General features: G+C 36.7%; 5 protein-coding genes and 2 non-coding genes across 10 annotated transcripts; 3 read left to right on the forward strand and 4 right to left on the reverse strand.

The window, feature by feature from the left end:
* Window positions 1-1120: 1120 nt before the first annotated feature.
* LOC103846955 (exportin-7) lies at window positions 1121-10530 on the forward strand. 4 transcript variants are annotated; one of them, XM_018655723.2, is made up of 30 exons: window positions 1126-1264; window positions 1736-1801; window positions 2204-2461; window positions 2561-2721; window positions 2880-2945; window positions 3329-3446; window positions 3743-3852; window positions 3968-4063; window positions 4550-4673; window positions 4954-5021; window positions 5530-5616; window positions 5799-5951; window positions 6035-6130; window positions 6246-6305; window positions 6398-6516; window positions 6635-6722; window positions 7198-7302; window positions 7381-7485; window positions 7575-7627; window positions 7717-7780; window positions 7869-8003; window positions 8343-8455; window positions 8540-8633; window positions 8803-9022; window positions 9128-9258; window positions 9333-9479; window positions 9570-9698; window positions 9780-9878; window positions 9971-10009; window positions 10091-10530. In XM_018655723.2, the coding sequence occupies exons 3-30, from the start codon at window positions 2221-2223 to the stop codon at window positions 10226-10228; spliced, it is 3159 nt and encodes a 1052-aa protein (XP_018511239.1). In that variant the 5' UTR covers window positions 1126-1264; window positions 1736-1801; window positions 2204-2220; the 3' UTR covers window positions 10229-10530. The 4 variants fall into 4 exon arrangements, with proteins under 4 accessions (XP_018511237.1, XP_018511239.1, XP_033137382.1 ...); XM_033281491.1 differs by having other exon boundaries at window positions 1130-1264; window positions 1736-1765; XM_018655721.2 differs by lacking the exon at window positions 1736-1801 and having other exon boundaries at window positions 1121-1264.
* A 296-nt stretch (window positions 10531-10826) lies between these two features.
* LOC103847563 (cytosolic sulfotransferase 1-like) lies at window positions 10827-13806 on the forward strand. Its single transcript, XM_033281492.1, is given in 2 exon segments — window positions 10827-12774; window positions 12776-13806. Coding segments are annotated over 2 exon segments (993 nt in total). The 5' UTR covers window positions 10827-12217; the 3' UTR covers window positions 13212-13806.
* LOC103846956 (40S ribosomal protein S14-2) lies at window positions 13583-14947 on the reverse strand. Its single transcript, XM_009123970.3, has 6 exons — window positions 14723-14947; window positions 14463-14582; window positions 14332-14377; window positions 14112-14197; window positions 13891-14020; window positions 13583-13805 (listed from the first exon to the last, which is right to left on the reverse strand). Exons 1-6 carry the CDS (start codon window positions 14723-14725, stop codon window positions 13738-13740), a joined length of 453 nt encoding a protein of 150 aa, XP_009122218.1. The 5' UTR covers window positions 14726-14947; the 3' UTR covers window positions 13583-13737.
* TRNAL-UAG lies at window positions 14885-14964 on the reverse strand. The gene has a single exon. It is a non-coding gene; the product is annotated as a tRNA-Leu (tRNA).
* A 178-nt stretch (window positions 14965-15142) lies between these two features.
* On the reverse strand, window positions 15143-18129 carry LOC103846958 (sorting nexin 1). Its single transcript, XM_009123971.3, has 10 exons — window positions 17870-18129; window positions 17592-17727; window positions 17169-17302; window positions 16944-17018; window positions 16364-16523; window positions 16104-16237; window positions 15946-16014; window positions 15761-15840; window positions 15608-15668; window positions 15143-15519 (listed from the first exon to the last, which is right to left on the reverse strand). Exons 1-10 carry the CDS (start codon window positions 18017-18019, stop codon window positions 15310-15312), a joined length of 1209 nt encoding a protein of 402 aa, XP_009122219.1. The 5' UTR covers window positions 18020-18129; the 3' UTR covers window positions 15143-15309.
* A 230-nt stretch (window positions 18130-18359) lies between these two features.
* LOC103846959 (putative sucrose transport protein SUC6) lies at window positions 18360-22929 on the forward strand. The gene is made up of 4 exons (XM_009123972.3): window positions 18360-21429; window positions 21516-22343; window positions 22416-22479; window positions 22615-22929. The coding sequence occupies exons 1-4, from the start codon at window positions 21013-21015 to the stop codon at window positions 22782-22784; spliced, it is 1479 nt and encodes a 492-aa protein (XP_009122220.1). The 5' UTR covers window positions 18360-21012; the 3' UTR covers window positions 22785-22929.
* On the reverse strand, window positions 19889-19973 carry LOC117129477. The gene has a single exon (XR_004453121.1). It is a non-coding gene; the product is annotated as a small nucleolar RNA snoR120 (small nucleolar RNA).
* Window positions 22930-23055: the final 126 nt, after the last annotated feature.

Here is a 23055-nt window from a genome sequence, read left to right on the forward strand (position 1 = left end):
TCAACCTTTTTTTTTTTTTTTGCTAACCGAGTATCCTGGCCCCACCGAGGTGGTCCAGACTAGAGACCGAAGTGAGCAAGGACGCTGCCAGGGCGTCACCATGTGGCTCACCGTGTAACGGTCTTCGGTCTCGGATGCTGCAGCCCATATGTAAATTTCCGCAGTGGCCAAGGCTCGAACCCAGGGGCGGGCACTCCAGCTGGAGCTCCTATACCACTAGACCAAAGCAACTTGGTTGACCATTATCAACCTTATATATCAGAATCATCTAATTCTAGGTATCATTGTATCAACCTTATACAATATCAACTATTCGATTACAGATCACAATCATTTAGTTTTTTAGGTTGTCAGTGTAGATATGTTATAATTTTGCGTTATAACTAAAAGAGCAATGATAAAAAATATGTGATGGTGGATTCAAGCCTACTAAAGATTTGATACGAGAAGCTAGCTCAGCTCAGATGTTACTAATAACTCATAAAAAGTTCACAAATGAACATGAAAGAAAGAGGAAGATTTTCAAAGAAACGTTCACGACTTAATATACAAGACGCCAATTCAGTCAAAAAGCGTTAAGCCGTAATAGTCATACAACCATCTACACTCGAGATATTTTATATAAAAAAAAATTAGTGACTACAATAACATCATAAGTACCTATCTTTATGCTTAAAACAAAATATCCTTGTAACGTTTCCGTGTAACGAAAATGTTTTGAAAAAAAATTGACCAAGAATTTATTTGTTTAACCACTCGTAATTGAATTCTCTTAGGCTGACATCACATCATTCAAAAATGTATTATATAATCGTTAGTAATCATATTTAAGGTGAGAAGAATCATGTTTGACAATACCCAGACGATTGCAGTTTGGTGGGGGTAGATTAGAAGTTGATGAAGAAAATTTGAGCCGATTATACAATTTAACTTGGTCAAACATATACTAATTGCTTATTTGTTTTGTTGACCGCTAGAATTTCAGCGGCCGCCTTCGCGTTAAGTCAGTTAGAGATACTGCCAAGCCCGACATATTTATGGGCTTAGGCCCATTAAATTAGGGTTTGGCCCATATTGTAACACGAGCCGAGTGGGCGAGAGGCTCTATAAAACGAAAAAAAGGAAGTTACACACTCGCCTGATCAGACTGCACGTCTCTTCTTCGTTCTCGCTGTTACCGACGACGCTTCGCTGATCGAGGTTCCAGTTCGCCGGAAAAACTTGCCGATTAACGTAATCGGAGTGGCTACCAGCTCAATCTCTGGTGAGGCGAAGTTTGTTTTGCTCACATCGTTGGTTTCCGTTTTTTTTTTATTTGCTCGATGGTTTATCGTGTGCTTCGTAAAGCGATGAAGATCGATGATGAATCGTATTCGTGTAGTGTTTACTTATAATGGTTAGGATGTGATTGAAAATACGAAATCTAGGTTTTCTATGTAGCTCATTTCCTCACTGTAGCCGTTTCTTCAATCGTGTTCTTGCATTGTATCGAATGTCTATGATGATTTAGCGTAGCATATGATTCCGTTTAATGTTTCGTCAATACACTTTCCTTGCGAGTCCCTAGGATGTAGCTGTGGCGGAATGATATGGTCAAGTCATGTGCTAAACTTATAGCGGTATTCGATCGTGTGTGGCTTGAAGTCTCATATAGAGTTGTAGCTTTCACTCTTATGTATGGCGTTTTGTGTGGCTTGTGTGGCGACTGAAGTTTGATTTTTGACGTTTTAAACAGAAATCAACCCCGGTACTGAGGTGGAGTTAGGTGATACACAGCTTCAATACTTTTCCATCATCCAGAGTTAGGAACTTGACTCTGCCATTAGGCTATCATTTTTTTTCTATCACTACTTGTGTATTCGCTCTCTCTTTCCCTCTATTTTGTATGACATCTAAGTGATGTATACTGGTAGCTCATTGAATTTGTACATGGTCAACTTACTAGTGCACTTTTTCATTTGTTAATGTTGTTCCATCTTTGTTTGGATCTTGCTATTTCGTTTTCTTAAGGATTGTGGAGCTGTGTCATTTGATTTTTCTCATGAAGCTTGTTTGATTCATTGTTAATTGTAATGATTCATTCCCTTCTTTGCTGCCACTGAATACTTCATAAATCAGGATACTCTGTAATAAACTAAAATCTTATATAAATATTCTTGTTAAAACGGTAGTGGTATCTGTTCTTTTCTACCTTGTTGGTCAGATTCTGCTTCGTTACCAATGGAGAGCTTGGCGCAACTTGAGGCGTTATGCGAGAGATTATACAACTCACAGGATACAGCTGAGAGGGCTCACGCTGAAAATAGTCTGAGATGCTTTTCCGTGAATAAGGATTATATACCGCAATGTCAATACATTCTCGACAATTCATCACAACCTTATTCCTTGATGCTCGCCAGCTCGAGTTTGTTGAAGCAAGTGACGGATCATTCCCTTCCGCTGAATCTTCGCCTTGATATCAGTAAACTTCTTATCCAGTCATTCAAACTAAATGACTAGATATCTCTTTTCTGGGATTTCATAACTTACTTGTTTCTGGTGTTCTGTTGGTTTTGTTTAGGAGCTTATATAGTGAACTATCTGGCTACAAGAGGACCGGAGATGCAACCATTTGTTATTGCTTCGCTCATTCAACTGCTTTGCCGGCTCACAAAGCTTGGATGGTTAGATGGTGATAGATTCAGGGATGTGGTGAAGGAATCTACAAACTTCTTGGAACAGGTGGTGCATCTTCGTGGGTGCATGGTTACTGTTTTATCTTTATTTCTTACTGCTCTGTTGATTGCAGAAACCCATGTGGATGTTACTTTTGTAGAACTTTCAGATTTTCTTAACAGGAGCTTACTGAATATGATCTGTCATAAATTTTGTTTGAATAGGGTTCTGCGGATCACTATGCTATCGGCTTAAGAATTTTGGATCAACTTGTGCAGGAAATGAATCAGGTTAGTGGTTTATGGTGTATAAATATCTTAACAAAGGCTGGAATTACTCACTGTGTTTCTTGACATGGATTGCTTATTGCTTCAGATTCATATTAGTTTTGAGTTGCCTTCTTTTGCTTCTATGCGATCTAAAGTATCTGTCTGTTACAGATACAGTAAGAGTGTTGTGCTCAATATAACTATACTGTCTGTTTCCACCATTCCTTAAAGTATATTTCAAATGCACTTCTTAAAGATTTCAAATGGTGGTTTTTGTTAGACAGGTATATGTTACAACGTGCATTATATTAGATATTGAATGGGTCACAAAATATTGTCCATTTATTTACTTTTGTGAAATACTTATTGACATTTCTCCATCTTCTTTTGTTCAATTCTTATAGCCTAATCCAGGACTGCCTTCTACACGTCACCGGAGGGTTGCATGCAACTTCAGGGATCAATCCTTATTTCAAATATTCCAAATAGCTTTGACCTCATTAAGCTATCTGAAAAATAATGGTAATATTATGAACTTCATCTTATGCATTGATGCCATCAACCTAGATTGTTGGTTGCGCATGTGTGAATTTTGCTGGCTGTATATTAATGGATACCACCTCTGGAAATTCTAACTGTTGGATGAGTCATCTTTGTCAGGCTTTTCATTATATCCCCTCATCCACCTTTGAGCTGTAAATGCCATCTTGAAAATATATGCTAATGGAATGTTTTGGTCTAGGCATAGCATGAGAATTTCATTTTCTTTTTCCTGTTAGTTCATTAGTAATGAGTCAGACGTTATGTTTTTTAATCAGCTGCCGGACGTTTACAAGAATTGGCACTTTCCCTTGCGCTGAGGTGTGTATCGTTTGATTTTGTTGGAACTTCAATCGATGAAAGCACAGAAGAGGTTGGCACAGTTCAGGTAGAACATTAATATCGTGTTATGTTCATCCTGTTTGTGATTGCTTAGTGCCTATGTTTATGTGGTACTCGATTTTCGTGATGTTATAACTTCTTGTGTTACCGATAATTTGTAGATACCAACGTCCTGGAGGTCCGTATTGGAGGATCCCTCCACGCTGCAGATATTTTTCGATTATTATGGTAGTACAGACTCACCTCTTTCGAAAGAGGTATGTCTATATTTTTTCAGTTCTTGATGAGAAGAAGCATAAAGGCATGTTTTACATCAAAGGAAAATGATTTTCAGTTCATTTCTATCCACTCGTATTGTGTGGACAGGTGTTTCTAATTGAGTAATATCATTGATCATCTGATTAATTTATTTACAGTTAGCACACAGTAGGTACTAGGTAGCTTTAAATGACTCAAATTAATACTTCCTCTGTTCCTAAAAGATGTATGTTCTGGGAAAAAAAATTGTTTCAAAAAGATACATTTTTTACTTTTTCAATGTATGATTTTATGAAAAATTGTAAGTTTAAAAAAAATTAATGGTGTTTATTGAATTTCTATTGGCTAAAAGTTATGAAAAATTGTTATTCACAAAAAACAATGCATATTTAATGAGTTTTCTTAATATATGTGAAAAGTCTAGAATATGCATCTTTTAAAAACAAAGGGAGTATTTGTTAATGTTCCTCTGTTTTAACTTCTAGGCACTTGAGTGCTTGGTGCGATTGGCTTCTGTAAGACGCTCTATGTTCACAGATGATGCTACCCGCTCTAAATTTTTAGCCCATTTGATGACTGGAACCAAAGAAATTCTTCAAACAGGAAAAGGTATGTTTGATGTATGACTTTGGAATTTTTCTGTCCGACTGTAAAACTTAAGCTTAAGGTGCTGCATTGTATGCAACTGTGTCATTTACAATTTTATAACCCTTCATGACTGAAGTTCGAGCCTCTCAGTTATGTAGTCTGTTAACATTGTACTGTACTTGTGTGTTGATATTGTGTTTAATTGGATATTTGATACCTAACCTGATCGTACGTCTACGTATATTATCTCCCTGATCCCGGTCCCTTACCTTCGTCAACACAAATTACTTTGTTGAATCAGGTCTTACTGATCATGATAACTACCATGTGTTCTGCCGTCTACTTGGGCGTTTTAGGTTGAATTATCAGGTAAAAGTCAACTAAATTCTTTTCTAATTCACGCATTACTGTTTGTATAATTTTATTTGCGTCACAGCTAGAATTTTATGTCACAATTCGTGTACTTGGGTAAATGTACACTTGTTTCTTTGGCTATATGTCACAGTTGGACGGTCTTCACTATACTGATGCTATATGTTCTTTATAAATCAGTAATATAGCCCAGAAACAGTTTCTAATATAGTTTTAGTCTCTTCAACGATGTTCTTCCTTGGGATCTCTTGCCTAAATGGTAGTTGACAATCATAGACTGGGAGCTTGATCAGTATCTTCTGGTGCTTCGTATTGCATTGATTTCTCTCTAGACGCTCCTTAGTAATTGTATATAACAAGATGACAATGCCAGCATGTAATTGTAATTGTTGTGCGGCATCACTGTAATTTTTTGGAGGTTATAATTTGGACATTTATTGGTTTATATGGCTGCTAAATTCAGATCTTATGTAACCGTATGTATGAATCTGTCTGCACTCTGCAGCTTTCGGAGCTTGTGAAGATGGACGGGTACGGTGACTGGATACAGTTGTTGGCAGAGTTTACACTAAAATCTCTCCAGTCATGGCAGGTACATTTTCGCAATTTATATCAGCGAATGCCATAGCAATCAAATTACAGATGCTTTATATTAGCGATAATCATGGCAATTCAGCTCAAAGCAATTCAGTTTATATTAGTGAATGCCGTAGCCATTCAATTCAAATTTATTCTTAGTTTTGCAAAATCCATAAATATTTTTTTTTCTTACAGTGGGCCAGCAGCAGCGTGTACCACCTCCTTGGAATGTGGTCCAGATTAGTAGCATCTGTGTCATACTTGAAGGGTGATTCACCAAGTCTACTCGATGAATTTGTACCTAAAATTACAGAGGGGTTTATCATATCCAGATTCGATTCTGTGCAGGTATATAACACCGCTGATTTTGGTAGATTCCCCATGCTAAATTGTATTTTTTCTTTGATATGTTGCTGTTTTCCTCTTTCCAGGCTAATGTCCCCGATGATCCTACTGAGCATCCTTTGGATAAAGTTGAAGTTCTGCAGGATGAGCTGGATGGCTTTCCATACCTATGCAGATTTCAGGTTATCCTTTCACTGGATTTGGTTGCATACGACACCCTTGTTTCGTTAACATAGTTTGTTGGATAATGCTGAATCTTAATACAATTGAACTGCAACTGAGGTTCTTATCGTGCAGTATGAAAGAATTGGCATGTATATAATAAACACAATGGAGCCGCTTCTGCAATCGTATACGGTAAAAGCCAATGTTCTTATGTGTAGAGCTTATTGCTGTTCTGTCGATGTTTTTTGTGTCCTAAACGCTTGAGCTGAGTGATCGTGTAACAGGAAAGAGGGAAACTTCAGTTTGCTGACAATTCTGAACTGGCACTTATTGAAGCAAAATTGTCATGGATTGTCCATATTGTTGCTGCTATTGTTAAAATCAAGCAGTGTAGCGGCTGTAGGTAAGTTGCTATCCAATATTTTATTATATATATATATATATATATATATATATTGCGTTTAGGTCTGTTTGAGGAACAAAACAATATATGAACATTGGAAATTAAATGTATGGTGCAGTATGGAGACGCAAGAGGTGCTTGATGCCGAACTCTCTTCTCGTGTTTTGCGGCTAATAGATGTCATGGACAGTGGACTACACATACAGGTATGACATCTGCTTGCGATTAATTAAAAACAAAATACTTGTAGATAATCTCGTTGGATTGCATAGTTCTATAATTTGGTGAAATTTGGATTTAAACACGAAGATATGAGTTACCTAAAGGTTGTTCTGCTACTTGATGTTCGTCAATATTTGTGTTTATCAGCGTTTTTTTTTGAACACTCACCATGAATACATCCGGCTGGTAAATCAGTAAGTCTAGCTTATGTTCATAATCCTGTATAACCAGTTAACCACATATATGAATATTAGAGTAAACCACATATATGGATATATAGTAGTGATCTCATTAAACGTTTTTGATATTAGTATTGAGTGAACTGTATGTTATATTGTAGTAACGTTCCTAACAACCCTGTGCGGCTGTGCTTCACGTGATTTATTTTCTTTTCTCCCAGTTAAATTCGCAACTTTTATATCATCTGTAAAGTAATCAAATAACACATTCTTTCTACAGCGATATGGTGAAATAAGTAAACAAAGGCTTGAGCGTGCGATTCTTGCATTCTTCCAGAATTTTCGAAAGTCTTACGTTGGTGATCAGGCCATGCATTCATCAAAAGTAAATGCAAACTTGTTTCCTTTTTATATACTTTTTTTTTATTTCATGTCTATTCCTGATACTACCATTCTGTTGCAGCAATTGTATGCCAGATTGAAAGACCTTCGTGGACTCGATGATCATCTTATGCTGTTGAACGTTATCGTTGGCAAGATTGCTACGAACTTAAAATGTTATACACAGGTAATCTTGTGTTCTTTACCGTTTCTGACATGCCGCTCGGAGCATCAAAACCATATATTCTCAAAACTGTCTGTCTTTTGTTTCTTTAGAGTGAAGAAGTCATTGGTCACACGTTAAGTTTGTTTCATGAGTTGGCATCTGGGTAAATCCGTTACAACCTGTTCAAATTGATGTTATATTAGCTCATATGCATTTCCGTATTGAACTTTTTGTTTTGGTTTTCGCTTGTAGATATATGACCGGGAAGCTGCTTTTGAAGCTGGAGACGGTGAACTTTATTGTTTCTAATCACACTGTAATTCTTCTCCAAGTACTCTTCTCTTATGGACATCATGTAATGTATCACCAGCAATAATCTCAGTATGTAAATTGCCATATTCCAGAGAGAGCAGTTTCCATTCTTAGAAGAGTATAGATGCTCGCGCAGCAGAACAACGTTTTACTACACTATTGGCTGGTTGATTTTCATGGAGGATAGCTCAATAAAGTTCAAGACGTCGATGGAACCACTTATGCAGGTTAGTCTCCATTTTCATTCAGCATATTATCTCTGCAGCTTTCATTGACAATAGTGATTCTGTACGTATCTGCCCAGCATACTGTTCTCTGGTTATAATGATAGGGTTGCATGTTTTTTTTTATGGAAGAAGGAATGAAAAAGTTTTGGGTTACTTCTTACCAAGTAACCCAGTCGAAGCATAAGGAAGACATGGTCATGGTGAAATTTGCATTGTATTTTCTGTTGTATGCGTAGCTCAATATCCTAATTATTATGGTGTAATGGAATCTCTGTTCTTGTATATAGTTCAAGTTGCTATAATACGCCAGTAAACTACTATTAAATTCAATCATGACAGGTTTTCCGCACCCTGGAATCAACACCAGATTCGATGTTTCGCACTGATGCTGTGAAGTTTGCTCTGATCGGATTGATGAAGAGTTTAAGAGGAATTTCAATGGCTAGTAGCAGGTATTGACTTCATCTTGTTACTTTGACATCCATAAACATTTTGCAATCTTATGATTTATTTAAGCTTTCTCTTTTTGATCTCAGCAAGAAAAGTTATGGTATTTTGTTTGACTGGCTCTATCCTGCGCACATGCCACTTCTTTTGAGAGGGATCTCAAATTGGTTCGACACACCAGAGGTATTTAGTTTTACATTCTACTCTGTTGGATTGTATTAAGGGTCACTGTTAATAACCTGTGTCCTTATATCTGATGTAATACGTCAGTGAATTTACGCTTTCTGCCATTATTTATTTGAATAGTGGTGCCTTCTTTCTCTCAGCTTCTCTTCTTGGATTGTTGATGTAGGTTACGACCCAGTTGTTGAAGTTCATGGCTGAGTTTGTGCATAACAAAAACCAGCGCCTTACTTTTGATTCTTCTTCCCCAAATGGCATCCTGCTTTTCCGGGAAGTCAGTAAATTGATTGTGGCTTATGGTTCAAGGATCTTGTCCCTTCCAAATGTTGCGGATATATATGCCTTCAAATACAAGGGGTTCTGGGTTTCACTGACAATTCTGTCAAGAGGTTAGAACATGATTTCGACGTTATAGAACCAAAGAGAATCAATCTTTTCTTGTTTGTTGCTTTAGTTTATTATGTTCTGATACTTGATAATCATCTTATGGGCAGCGCTTTCGGGAAATTATTGCAACTTCGGTGTGTTTGAACTCTATGGCGATCCAGCTCTTGCGGATGCACTTGATATCGCATTGAAGATGACCTTATCAATACCCTTGGCAGATATATTAACATATCACAAGGTATGTGTGGTACTGCATTTTTTTATCGTCCAGATGCTTTCAGTAAATCTTATCGTATTTCTTTCATCTTTCAGCTTACAAAGGCATACTTTGGATTCGTCGAGGTCTTGTGTAGCAGTTATATTACCTTCATATTGCAACTGGATAGTGCCACTTTTATGCATCTCGTAGGTTCTCTTGAATCTGGACTCAAGGGGTTGGACACAAGTATTTCATCACAGGTAAGAAATGTGTTCAAAAAATATTAAGACCCGTTTATCATGTTGCACAATGTCTCTTCTTAAGCACTGATATATATATCATCGTTTCAGTGTGCAATAGCTGTAGACAACCTTGCTACATATTATTTCAACAACATCACAATGGGTGAAGCACCAAATTCTCCCGCTGCTATTCGTTTTGCACAGCACATTGCAGACTGCCCTAGTTTGTTTCCCGAGGTAACTCCTCTATCTCTCTTTAGCATAGATGCAACACGTTTAATACACTTTTTGTCTAAACGGGGTTTCTATTACAAGCAGATATTGAAGACGCTCTTTGAAATAGTTTTGTTAGAGGATTGTGGCAATCAATGGAGTCTCAGCAGGCCGATACTAAGCTTGATTCTTATTAGCGAGCAGGTATGTGTAATGTGTATTTTTCACTCTTATGCAGTTCTCCGAAGTGAGCCTTTGTTCATTTGTCTAACTCATTACAACTGCTGTCTCACCAGATCTTCTCTGATCTGAAAGCTAAGATCCTCTCGTCACAGGTGATGATCCAAAACTCTCTATTATTTACCATTTTACCCAAGTGTTGTCTAAATCTTGAGCCATTATTTTTAATGTTGCAGCCAGTGGATCAACACCAACGACTCTCTGCCTGCTTTGACAGTCTTATGACAGACATATCGCGGGGATTGGATCCGAAGAACAGAGACATGTTCACTCAGAACTTGAATCGTTTCCGACTTGAGTTCCGCGTTAAATAGAATCAGACAAAAACAGTCCCTGAGCCGCGGTCTACTTACATTAGGGGTCTCATCAGAAAGACCCACATGACATAGTGAATCAAAAGTTCTCAAGGAGTAAAAGAATGGGGAAAACAAAAACAGAATAACTCTATAGATTTTTTGGTGCTGTACATATAGCTTATAACTTTTGGTCGTGGTTCAATGTTGGGATTTATTTTGTCTCGTCTCCTACCCAAAATACTAGCTCGATAAAAAAACTATGACAAGGGTATCCTTTTGGCAAATGTTGCGTGCAATTAGGCACATTTTCTTTGTGTAAACGTTTGTGATGGTAAAACAAACCTGAAAGAAAATGCAGATTTGAACTGACGGGTTCGATGGTTTTGCTAGTTCTTGTTTAGCTTTGATCGTCTGGATTTTCGTATGACAAATAAGCAGACGAGTTTACCGAAAAGAAAATATTAAGCAAACAGGATGAAGTGTTTATTTATCTGTCTTTCTTGTCAACTATGAAAGCATATATTGTTCTTCATCGAATACAGCATAACATGCGTACACAGTTTATTATATGGCTACGGCCTTCCACGAGACCCGGAATCGAATTTGGGACCTCTAGCATCCGAAGCTGATGGTATATAACACTAGTAATCAGTAATCACTGTAATTAAACTGGAGGTCCAAGTAAACTTTTTTTATTACAAATACAACTAGTAATATCTACGAAGAAAATTTATTTTGGTTGTTGTTACTTGCAGGGGTTACCTGGTGAATCTCTTATTACCTGGTTAATTTTAAGGAAAATTTATTTATATGCTAGGGTTTTGGATTTTTGTCACGTCCAACAACTAATGATCAGGAAATTAGTGGGTTGTTGAGAGAAGATTTTATTAATGAAAAAAAATTCCTTGAAGATATTACTAGTATACAACTAATGATCAATTAGTGGGCTACGAGAAAAAAATATTAATTTTAAGGAAAATTTGTTCTTATTATAAATACAACTAGTAAACAACCCACTAATTGCCTGATCAGCACCCACTAATGCATGATCAACTAGTAATATTTAGGAGGAAATTTTATTTTTTTTATTATAAATACAACTATTTTGTTTCATTTTAATTGTCATTTAAAGTTTATACACATATTAAAATTTTTTTTTTTTTTTTGCATATTTTTAAAATAAAAATATCATTACATATACACTTAACAATATTTCAACCAATAGAAAGATAAACGAGAGAGTATTGTTAATAAATTTTGTATCAAAATTTTAAACTTACATTGAAACGAAAAATTTATTCAACAACGATAAATTAACTGAAACGGAGGGAATAGTAAACGGGCTTTTAATAAAAACTCACTAATTACATGATCACTGATTAGTTGTTTCACGTGACAAGAACCCAAAACCTTAGCTTGTAATATTTTTTTCTAAAACGAAAATGTTCATCAGATTTCTAGCAATTCCAACATGTTCAATTAATAATGGTTTTATTCTGTTGTTAAAATAAAAATTTAACTACCTAAACCAAAATATAATAAAATAATAATAATAATTTGCAATTTAGAAAAATGAATTTTGCCGGCTGGAGATGCTCCCTAAACCTATTTTTTTTTACGGGAGCTTAGCTACAAAAGCTCTTAATTAATCTAGTATTATTATTTTTTATCAACTCTAGTATTCCCTCCGTTTTAATTTAGTTGTCATTTTAGGTTTATGCACACGGATTAAGAAAACATTTAATTGTGCATATTTTCAAAATAAAATCATCTTCAATCAATAGAAAATAAATTAAAAAATATTGTCAATAAATTTTGCATTGAAATTATAAAACAATCTTTATTTTGTAACGGAAATTTTATCTTACAACGATAATTAAATTGAAACGGAAGAAGTACTATTTAAAACTGAGTTTACAGCATTTGGAGCCAACATATTTTTGTGTGACAACAACCAAAGAAAGAAAGAAAAACACATACATATTATTGTAACAAAGCATAAAATTAATGGCTGACAAGGAGCTTAATATGAACGTGAGAGACGACAACGTAAGTGAAGAAACGAAGAAACTGATCTCTTCAGTTCCTACATACAAAGATTCACTAGTTAAGCTCTGCAAGTACCAAGGATGTTGGTATTACTACAACACTCTCCAAGCTGTCATCAACTTCCAGAATAATTTTCAGCCGCAAGACACTGATATTATTCTCGCTTCTTTCCCAAAGTCCGGCACAACTTGGCTCAAGGCACTCTCGGTTGCACTCTTAGAGAGATCTAAACATAATGATCCTCTGAACCATCCACTGCTATCCGGTAACCCTCATGGCATAGTACCATTCTTCGAGATTGATATGTATCTCAAAAGCCCAACACCGGACCTAACCAAGTTCTCCTCATCATCATCATCATCCTCGAGGCTGTTTTCGACTCACATGCCTTTGCACACCGTGAAACAAGGCCTCAAAGACTCTCCATGCAAGGTTGTGTACTTGTGCAGGAACGCAAAGGACGCGTTGATATCGCGTTGGTATTTCAGGAGCAAGTGTGAGAAGAAGGATGTGTCTAGAAGCATTCTCGAAGTCGATGTTCGAGTCGTTTTGCAGCGGGGTTGGCTTCTACGGTCCGATTTGGGATCACGCCCTCAGTTACTGGAGAGGCAGCTTGAAGAATCCCGAGAGTGTACTCTTCATGAAGTACGAGGAACTGAAAAGGGTGCCTTGTCCTCAGCTGAAGAGGCTTGCTGAGTTCTTGGGATGTCCTTTCACCAAGGAAGAGGAAGAGAGCGGGTTGGTTGAGAAGATTATTGAACTATGCTCTTTCGATAACTTGAGCGGTTTGGAGGTCAACAGAACAGGGAAAACGCTGACGAACGTCGATCACGATAGCTTTTTCCGCAAAGCAGAAGTTGGTGGCTGGAAAAATTATCTAACTCCTGAAATGGAGAACAAAATCGACATGATCATTGATGAGGAACTAAAAGGTTCGGGTTTGACTTTCTAGACTTGTTTTACTTTTTCATGTTTGTTTGTACCTCTTCTTATTTCAATGCGTTGTAATAAGATTACCTTCTGCCATGCCATGTATCTTACATTTTCTACTTTGGATTTGAATGAAGAAAAACATTAAATATTTTTATCATTCCTAAAAAATTATACCATTTACGAAGAATTTTTTTTTCTTTACCATTTATGACGAATTATAATCTTTGATTTCACACGTTTTTTAAATTTTAAATGCAAACCGAATTTTTTATATTTGTTGTCTCTCTTCTTTTAGAACCTGGTGTGTTTCTTTGTCTTATTTTTTCCTGCGTTTCTATTTTTTAAATGGGTTAGCTAAACAACTAAATAGATTTTCACAGACTAATTTGATTGCTTCATAAAAATAGTTTATCTTTAATTAAACATCTTCAGTGATGTATCGTATAAAAGAAATGAAATGCAAAGCTTTTAAAACAATAGCAACAAGAATTGTGGGGCATTTAGAAGAAGCACCAAAAAATGAGAGATTGTGAGAAAGAAACAAATCAAAGACGTCTTCCCCTTCTACCACCCTTTCTACGGGTGCTATCGGTTGGAATTGGAGTCACATCCTCTGCAACACATTGGCAAAGAAGCTTTGTTTATTATTAATGGTCATGGAAAGACAAATGACAATACAACAAGATAGAAGTTGTTACCAATGCGACCAATCTTCATGCCAGAACGAGCAAGAGCTCTGAGGGCAGACTGAGCACCAGGACCTGGGGTCTTAGTCTTGTTTCCTCCAGTGGCGCGGAGTTTCACATGCATAGCTGTGATGCCAAGCTCCTGATATAAAGTAGATCGCAAATGATACCAGGGTCCAAAGCCAAAGAAAAATAGCTCTAAATACATATATATATAAATAATAGATATAAACCTTGCATCTTTGAGCAACATCTTGAGCAGCAAGCATAGCAGCATAAGGAGAGGACTCATCACGGTCAGCCTTTACTTTCATTCCACCTGTAACCAATCTTCACACATATCAAACCCATCTAGTGAATTGTATGAGATCAAAATCCAATATACAGAATAATGATGTCTATTGTCGAAGGCCTTTTGCAAAATATAAAAAGATAAAAGGATCGTGAACTTACCAGTGATACGAACGAGAGTTTCCCTTCCAGACAGATCAGTCACATGCTGCAAAAAAAAATGAAATAAAGAGTTTAAAGTAAATGAGAGTATTCAAGAAAAAAAAAAAAAAAGAAGACAATGAGAAACTTACAATGAATGTGTCATTGAAGGAAGCAAAGATATGAACAACTCCAAAGACTTGCTCACCATCACGAACAGCTGGTCCTAGAGTGACAGTCTCCTCCTTTGGTTCTCTTGTCTTTCTCCTCGACTAATTAATATAACATATAAACACACAGAGTGAGAGTGAGAGTGAGAGAGTGAGAGTGAGCACACTCTATTACTACTATCTACAACCAAACTTAAACTATCCATATGTAGTAGAAGATAGGCTGAGAGAAACTGGTTTACCATAGCTGCTGATGTTTAGAGTTTAAAGGATCTTCTTCTTCTTCACTGAGAGGAGCTGATAGATGAAACGGAAGAGGATTTCACCGGCGACGAATTAACTTTATAAAATTAGGGTTTAGTAATTGACATAAAAGACCCTGGACAACGAATAAAAATAAAATTTGACAGCTGTGGGATTTGAACCCACGCCCTTGCGGACCAGAGCCTAAATCTGGCGCCTTAGACCACTCGGCCAAACTGTCTTGTTGCTCCAGTAGCTAACTTAATTTATACTCAATTTATCCAACACTAATATTCCATACATCCAAGTGGCATCACATGAACAAAGACTGAATGAGAATGCATAGAAGCTACTGAGTTTTGGTATAATTTTATTGATTTATAATGTAATTATTCATTAAACCTTGATTTAAAAGAAAAAAAGCTCAGTTTTAATATTTGTATGTGATTAAGAGACTGCAGCATACATATATCTTTACAAGTGGAAGGAAACGAGGCAAGTTTATAACTAAAAGTTGAAGTAGACAAAAAACACGAGAAATTGTTAGAAACCAAAACACACGGAAAAACAAGTTTTTTTTTTTGATTCAAGCAGAAGAAGCAGCTTCAAGTTTGGGAAGAAGAGCTCTCCAGGCATCAGCAATGCCGTTTGCTAAGCGAGCTTGTCCTTTGGCAAACTGATGGAACGCTACTCCCATCTCTTCCGTCTTCTGTTCTTGGAACCTCACTATCTCCTCGTTCATTCTCTTCACTATCCTCTCAAATCTTATCGTTGCTTCCTCGCTCTCTGCTTTCATCTGCATTATTATTATTATCAAGTTAAATCACCAATAAGATGAGAGAAATCATTACTACAATGATTAAGTTGGAGTTGTTAGTTGTTACCTCTCTGTATTCGATCTCAGCTTCTCCTACTTTGTCAGAACGTGTGAGCATGAGTTTGTCACTGCATTAAACAACATAGAAGAAGTTACAAATGTTCCAAAGTAAGGTTATTTGACAGAGAACAGATACGAGAGAGAGAAGCCTTCATCATACAGGTTTATTTCCTTTAGCTTTGTTGTTTCAGCCAATTCACAATGTTGCTTGAATGCAGTGGCTCGTTCTGCTATGGTTGCCTGGATAACACAAAACAGAAACAAGAGGGTCGAGTTTAATGTCTAGACATGTGTAGTGTCCAAAACCAGTAAAAAACGCAGCCGGGCAAGAGAATCCAATCTCACCTTGATCGATTGCACATAACGAACATAGTCCTTCAAGGGTTCCTCGAAGTTCATCAGGACTTGTTGAGCCTACGAATAGTGTAGGGGTAGATCGCTAAAAGCATCTAACAGCAGTAGGGTAATAGCATATATGCAAAAATGTGGCAATACACACATACCTCTTTCTGGAGCTTAATCGATACCAGTTCTGATTTAGTTCCAAGATCGGAAAATAATTTTCCTGTAGGTTCACCCTCACATGCCCCAAGAAGCTTTACAGCCTTGCCAAAATCCAACAGTGACTGGCCCAACTCTGCCATCAGGTTATAAAAGAAAAATCAAATTTGAAGATCCATCACAGAGACTAGCAAAGGAAAAAATGGAATGTGTGAGAGAGACGTTATAGATTAAGTTCTGACTTGTGATGTATTTTTACTACCTCTATGCCTCTTGACGAGGCGATAGGCATGCTTTTGAGCCTCGGCTAAGTGGTTCTCAAGCTCGAAAATGTAGTGTTTAAGCTTCTCATATTCAGGAGTAGTTTCTTCGACAGGTTTTTCTTTTCCGAGGACAGCATCGCTAACTTTTGATTGCACATCCTGTGAGATAATAGAGCACCCCTAAAGTTAATAAAGGGCATGAAACATAGAGAGAAGGATGAAGGAACTCAATAATAAATTCCACATTTAATAAGTCTTGATTTTGCGACTGGAATTTAACAATGTGAGGAATTACTTGCAAGAGATGCTAATTTCACCATTGGCTCCACAAGCTAATTTCATAATAAACTTCTGAGTAGCTAAGGAACAAATATAATGGAAGCTTTCAACTCTTACAGATAACTGAACTTACAGGCAAGAAATGACAGAGAACAATGCTGTATTAAGTGAGTCTAGTATTAGCTCGACAAGCAAACATTTAGATTGAACTTCCTAATAGCATCCCAACATGTATCTGCTGCTGGGTCTTGTATGATGTTGAAAATAGTTTTAACATGGTAAGGAAAAAGGAGTGCTTACCCTGAACATTTGCATAAAATCTGCAGGCTTCTTATTGAATATACCAGTTTCCTGAAACCTGAATCTTTCCATTGTCTGGAAGAGAAAGGTAAACTGTCAATCCTAAGAAAAAAAAAACTTCCAAAAATAAAAAGTACAGTCCCTCAGGGACGCAGTACATGCAATTTATGAGCATTCTTGACGGAAATAACCAAAAAAAAATCGCCACAAGTCCAGATCTCTTACCTCTTCATCAGCTTGCAAAAAGGTCCTGAGATCCTCACTCTGCTGAAGCTCAGGGTGTGATGCTATCCGATTGACAAATATATCCAATGCCGCTCGCCTCATTTCAATAAATTCAGCACTAAAGCGGAATTTCTCTGCCAAAGAAAAAAGAGTATTAACAAACATAATGTTTGACTCATCCCACCGTACTAAAAGATCTAACAGAGCTTGAATGCCAAGATAAAAAAAACTAAACTCACGATGGTAATCAGAAACATCTAACTGATAACTAACCTAAAACTCATTGAACAAAGGATACAATACTCTCTAAAACCATCAATCAACTTTACAGATAATAAGATGCGTATGCATCAACAAAGCATCTCTTTGAGTCAAAATAGATAATGTGTTGTAAGTAAAAAAACAGAAAGGAATCTAATTTACCAACAGCACTCTTCTCAGGGAGAGGAGGAACGAAAACGCCCTTGTACTTGTCCAAAAGCCGATCCCTCAACCACACGAAATCACTGTACCGTCTGATCACAATCTTCTCCGGCCCTTGATACTCCGGCAAGTTCGTCTGCCTCAAAACGAATGAAATTAAACAAAATTCACGAAGACCCATACTCAATCACACCCCAATTCGAGCTTATTTATCATCCAATTAGATAGAATCGCGACAAAATAGAAACCCTAGTCTAAGAATCAGGGATGAAGAAGACCTTGGTGATGACTCGGTAAGAGATGTAAGCTTGGACGCCATTGCCTAATTTGACGGGATCGGTGACGGAGGCTGACAAATAGGGCTGGGAAGAGGGAGATCTGGGGCTCTGCATCACGTTCCTCGTCTGCTCTGTGCTGCTGCTCTCCATCAACCAACAAACAACGACCCGATAGATCGAAAAAAACCCGGTTTAGTTAGTCAATGTTCTCCTTTAAGAGTGGCTGGTTTAGTGATTCTTCTTACAACTATTATTTCACGTGTTTTTGTTCGGTTCAACTTTCGGTGCACAAGCGAGAAAGCTTTCAAGCAATAGAGGTCACCAGACCCAACTTTACTCAACAAATTAAAAAAAGAAAAAATTTCTAAGATAACTTTTTTTTTCACAATCCCAATAAAAAATAACCAACATAAATTTTATTAAACGATAAACATATTTGAAAAAAATTGTCCTTAAAAAAATATAAAAATTTGTTTAAGGGCTTATTAAATGAAATTATTAATTATATTAATAGATAGTATTTCTTCTGTTTCACTAAGAATCAAAAGAGTAATTTTGACATTTTTTTATTATATTAAAAGTGTCATTTTTAAAATTTCAGTGCAATTTATATTTATGTTTGAACGCATCATTAATTATAAATTGCATCAATTTTATAAATATTTTTTTTATTTCAAATATAATTGATTAAATAGATATAATCAATAAGAACATTTATGCATTTATATCATTTTTAATTTATGTAAAAAGTGTGAAATTGATATTTTGTGAAACTAAAAGAATATAATATTGGGACAAAAAATGAAGACATCAAAATGTATATATTTTTATAAATGGATTCTTTTTTATAAAAAAAAATCCATTTTTAAGTTTTCATTAGAAGTTTCTGATCTGTTTGAATTATATATGTTGGATTTGATTAGCAATAACAAAAATAAGTTTATTTAATTTGATTGGTCACACTATACTTAATAAATGTAAAAGTTACCTAGAAATATGAAAACTACTTACATTTTGAAACAAAAAAATTTCCCTAAAACTACTTACAATATGAAACGGAGGGAGTATTAAATAAAATTTACTATTTTGAATTAGGACCAAGAAGTAGTAGTAATAGATAAACAACGCATCTGATTCGTCACTGCTCAGCATGCATGATTCAAGCAAAAACAATAAATATTTGAAACCAATACAAGAAGTTTTAGAAGGACGAGTTGCAACAAACTTCACTGATTAGTTTCAAAAATAAAACAAACGTCACTGACAAAGAATTCATTAATACTTTTGGAACTCATAACAAAGAAAGACAATCGGGTTTGTGTTTTGGGCCTTTTTTAACAAGGTTCGTGTTTTTGTTTCGGCTCGCTGCAGTTCTATTGAAATATGAAATTTCGTTACTGGGCCGTTCCAAAACATTAAGTCGTTCAAAGTCCACATAAATAAATTAATGAGACCCATGATTTAACAAGATTCAGTTTTCACAATTTTATCAGATTTTCACCGATTATCAAAAATCCAAAATTTCCAATTGAAATTCAAGTAAACATACTGATCTTACATGATTGATTTTTCTGAATAATAGGAATAAAAGATTTGGAAATCATGGTGCAACTTTCTCTTCTAGTTTTATTTTGTTTGTTCTTGTCTTGTGTGTAATCTCTAGCAACATCAATAATCGCACTTGTCTTCTTCGGGTTTCAACCATCTAAGCTACTCGAAAAGTTTCGACGAGAGAATCTCAAGCTCCGGAGAGTCGGATTACAAAAAAAATACTATACACGTTATAACCTATCACCAAGAATGTAACGAATAATCAGTTACAAAAAAAAATGTAACGAATAATCTTCAAAGCTTTCAGACGGAGCAGCACAACAACCAATATACAGAACTGGCCAACAAAAATTCCGAAACTAAACGGCGATTCCAAATACTCAAACTAAACTATTTAGTTTTCAAAATACAAAGCTTTTGGAATAATCATTTAGCTCCTTATGGAATCTCAATCTCATAAGGATATGGTGGAATCAGAATATCAATAAGCAAAATTTGGTACATTGTTTCAAAACATTTGTCTTGATTCACATTTTATTTGTTCCTCATTTTCCACCATTTTCCAAAACCAAAAAAAACAATTAACAAATAAAGATATGTATTCGACCAGATTATAAAAGCACGAGATACTATAAACTCGAATTAGGATCTGAAAATCCCCTAACGCTAACATCTCTAGCAGATAAAAATATTAAATTTATATCCGAAGAGAGTAGAGAGAAGGTGACTACAGATTCTAATGCCGAAAAAGCCTCGTGCCGGATAAAAATCAGGAAGAAAAATGACGGATAAGTTGCTTAGGAGAACCCTAAAGAACAAACCCTATGGTTTTTTTCAATATAGCGCAGCTATGACTCGACACGCTTCCATTGAGCTTTTTTGGAAGGCGATCTTAAGGGCTGCGCGCTAAACAATTGAGAAGAACACTGTTCTAAAACATAGACCCTAATTCGCTACGAATGCCATAGGAATTCAGACAAGAGCAGCGAGTAAGCTTTATATATGGGAGACATGTTCTGCCCTAATCCAGCCTCCTACGTGTCTTTTGAATATTGAACTTAAGGCCCATTGTAAGCCCATGTTCTATTAAGCCCATATAACATGATCGTCACAAAGATACTACTGGAAATGTCACACAAGTAAAGTGTCTCGTGTCAAAATATGTTAGTACTGTTATAAAAACAAATCTAACAAGGATATATATGCGTTAGATAGGTTAGTATAATAACTGGATTTTGTCACTAATATCTGTTACATGTCAACATAATTAGATGGGAATGGATTAAAAAGTAACGGATTTTTGTTAATGCAGTATTTATAGTTTATAGTTTTATACCAACATTACGTTTTGACTTTACTATTATTATAAAACAAATTATCTAACAAGGATATGTGAGTTACAGCATTGTATACAAATATTTACTTCACAAAACAGCTGTGATGCAACTTCAAACGAATATTCAGTTATGTAATACATTCCAAATATATAATGTTCGACAGTTATCAAAGATCACAGTCCTCTTCACCTTCCCTATATACATCTCTCGTCTCATCCATCACAAAACACAAAAGAAAACAAATTGTAACTCGACATGAGTTCCCTCCAAGACGCGAAAAATGGGGCGGTGTTAGAGACGCAGTCGTCGTCTTCCACGGTGGTGGTACATAGTGGTGAACCATCACCGCTTAGAAAAATCATATCTGTATCTTCTATCGCCGCCGGTGTACAGTTCGGGTGGGCTCTACAGCTATCTCTCCTGACTCCGTACGTGCAGCTTCTCGGAATCCCGCACAAGTGGTCCTCCCTCATCTGGCTATGTGGTCCCATCTCCGGCATGCTTGTACAACCAACCGTCGGTTACTACAGCGACCGATGCACGTCAAGATTCGGTCGTCGCCGGCCCTTTATCGCTTCCGGAGCCGTCCTGGTGGCCGTCGCTGGTTTACTCATCGGATACGCCGCTGATCTCGGCAAGCTAGCTGGAGACAAACTCGACGAGACAGTGAAGGTACATATTATTAGAAAAACAGTTACATTCTTTATAACAATATTTTTTTTTATTTGAATAAATTTAACGTGCGTTAAAAAAAAAAGGTACGTGCCATATGGTTCTTCGCTCTTGGTTTCTGGATCCTGGACGTAGCCAACAACACTCTCCAAGGACCTTGCCGCGCGTTTCTAGCGGATTTAGCCGCGGGAGACGCGAGGAAAACGCGGACCGCAAACGCGTTTTTCTCTTTCTTCATGGCTGTCGGAAACATTTTGGGGTACGCGGCGGGATCGTACACCAACCTCCACAAGATGTTTCCGTTCACGATGACTAAAGCGTGCGATGTATACTGCGCGAATCTCAAGAGCTGTTTCTTCCTTTCCATCATTCTCCTCCTAGTCCTCACCGTTGTGTCGCTCTATTACGTCAAAGACAAGCAATGGGAGAAAGAAGACTCCGATGTGAAGACACCGTTCTTCGGCGAGATCCTTGGAGCGTTCAAGGTGATGGAACGTCCCATGTGGATGTTAATAATAGTCACGGCGTTGAACTGGATCGCTTGGTTCCCTTTTCTTTTATTCGACACTGACTGGATGGGTCGAGAGGTGTACGGTGGAGACTCGGGTGGAAGTGAAATAACGAAAAAGCTTTATAACCAAGGAGTACACGTTGGTGCGTTGGGACTGATGTTAAACGCGATCGTTCTTGGGTTCATGTCGCTTGGTGTTGAATGGATTAGTAGGAAGATGGGTGGAGCTAAACGGCTATGGGGAGTTGTGAACTTTATCCTTGCAGTGTGTTTAGGCATGACTGTTTTGGTTACAAAATTGGCTGAGGATCACCGGAGAACCGCCGGTGAATTTGCCGGTCCGACCAATGGCGTTAGAGCTGGGGCATTGACTCTCTTTGCTCTTCTTGGTATTCCACTAGCTGTAAGTCTCCAACTTGTCTTTTTCCCATTCTCTTATTACAATCGTTAATTATTGTTGGTATTATTACTATAGGTTACTTTCAGTATCCCCTTCGCACTAGCTTCCATAATATCAAGTAGCTCTGGCGCCGGCCAAGGTATTGTTTTTTCTTCTTTTTATCTAAAGTTACATTATTAAGTAAAACGTATATATGATTTTATTCATTGTTTTGTAACATAAACATTAAGATATTATCAAATTAAAAACGGGTGTCCCTTTTCGCTACGTACAGGACTTTCATTGGGAGTTCTAAATTTGGCAATCGTGATACCACAACTGGTGGTGTCACTTGGATCTGGACCGTTCGATTCGTGGTTTGGAGGTGGAAACCTACCAGGATTTGTGGTTGGAGCTATTGCAGCGGCACTCAGTGGCGTAGTCGCATTAACCGTTCTACCTTAGTTTTACGTTTTATATACGTATGATATATCAATGACAGCTCTAATAATTTAATACCCATAGAGCAAGAACAAAATGTTGTCCATGTTTAAATGAATGTTTCTCTCTGTAAAAACCTCCTTGTTTTATACATATAAATGTTATGATATCATCAGCTATTAATTGTTCATGTCACAAAAAAACTATTGATTTGTTTAAGTAGTAACAGTCCAGATTTATAAAAAAAAACGTTAGGTAAAATCATAATATAAACAAGTTTAAGTGGTTTATAAGA

The sequence above is a fragment of the Brassica rapa genome, chromosome A10 (assembly GCF_000309985.2).
Source record: "Brassica rapa cultivar Chiifu-401-42 chromosome A10, CAAS_Brap_v3.01, whole genome shotgun sequence".
In the NCBI taxonomy this organism is placed as follows: Eukaryota; Viridiplantae; Streptophyta; class Magnoliopsida; order Brassicales; family Brassicaceae; genus Brassica; species Brassica rapa.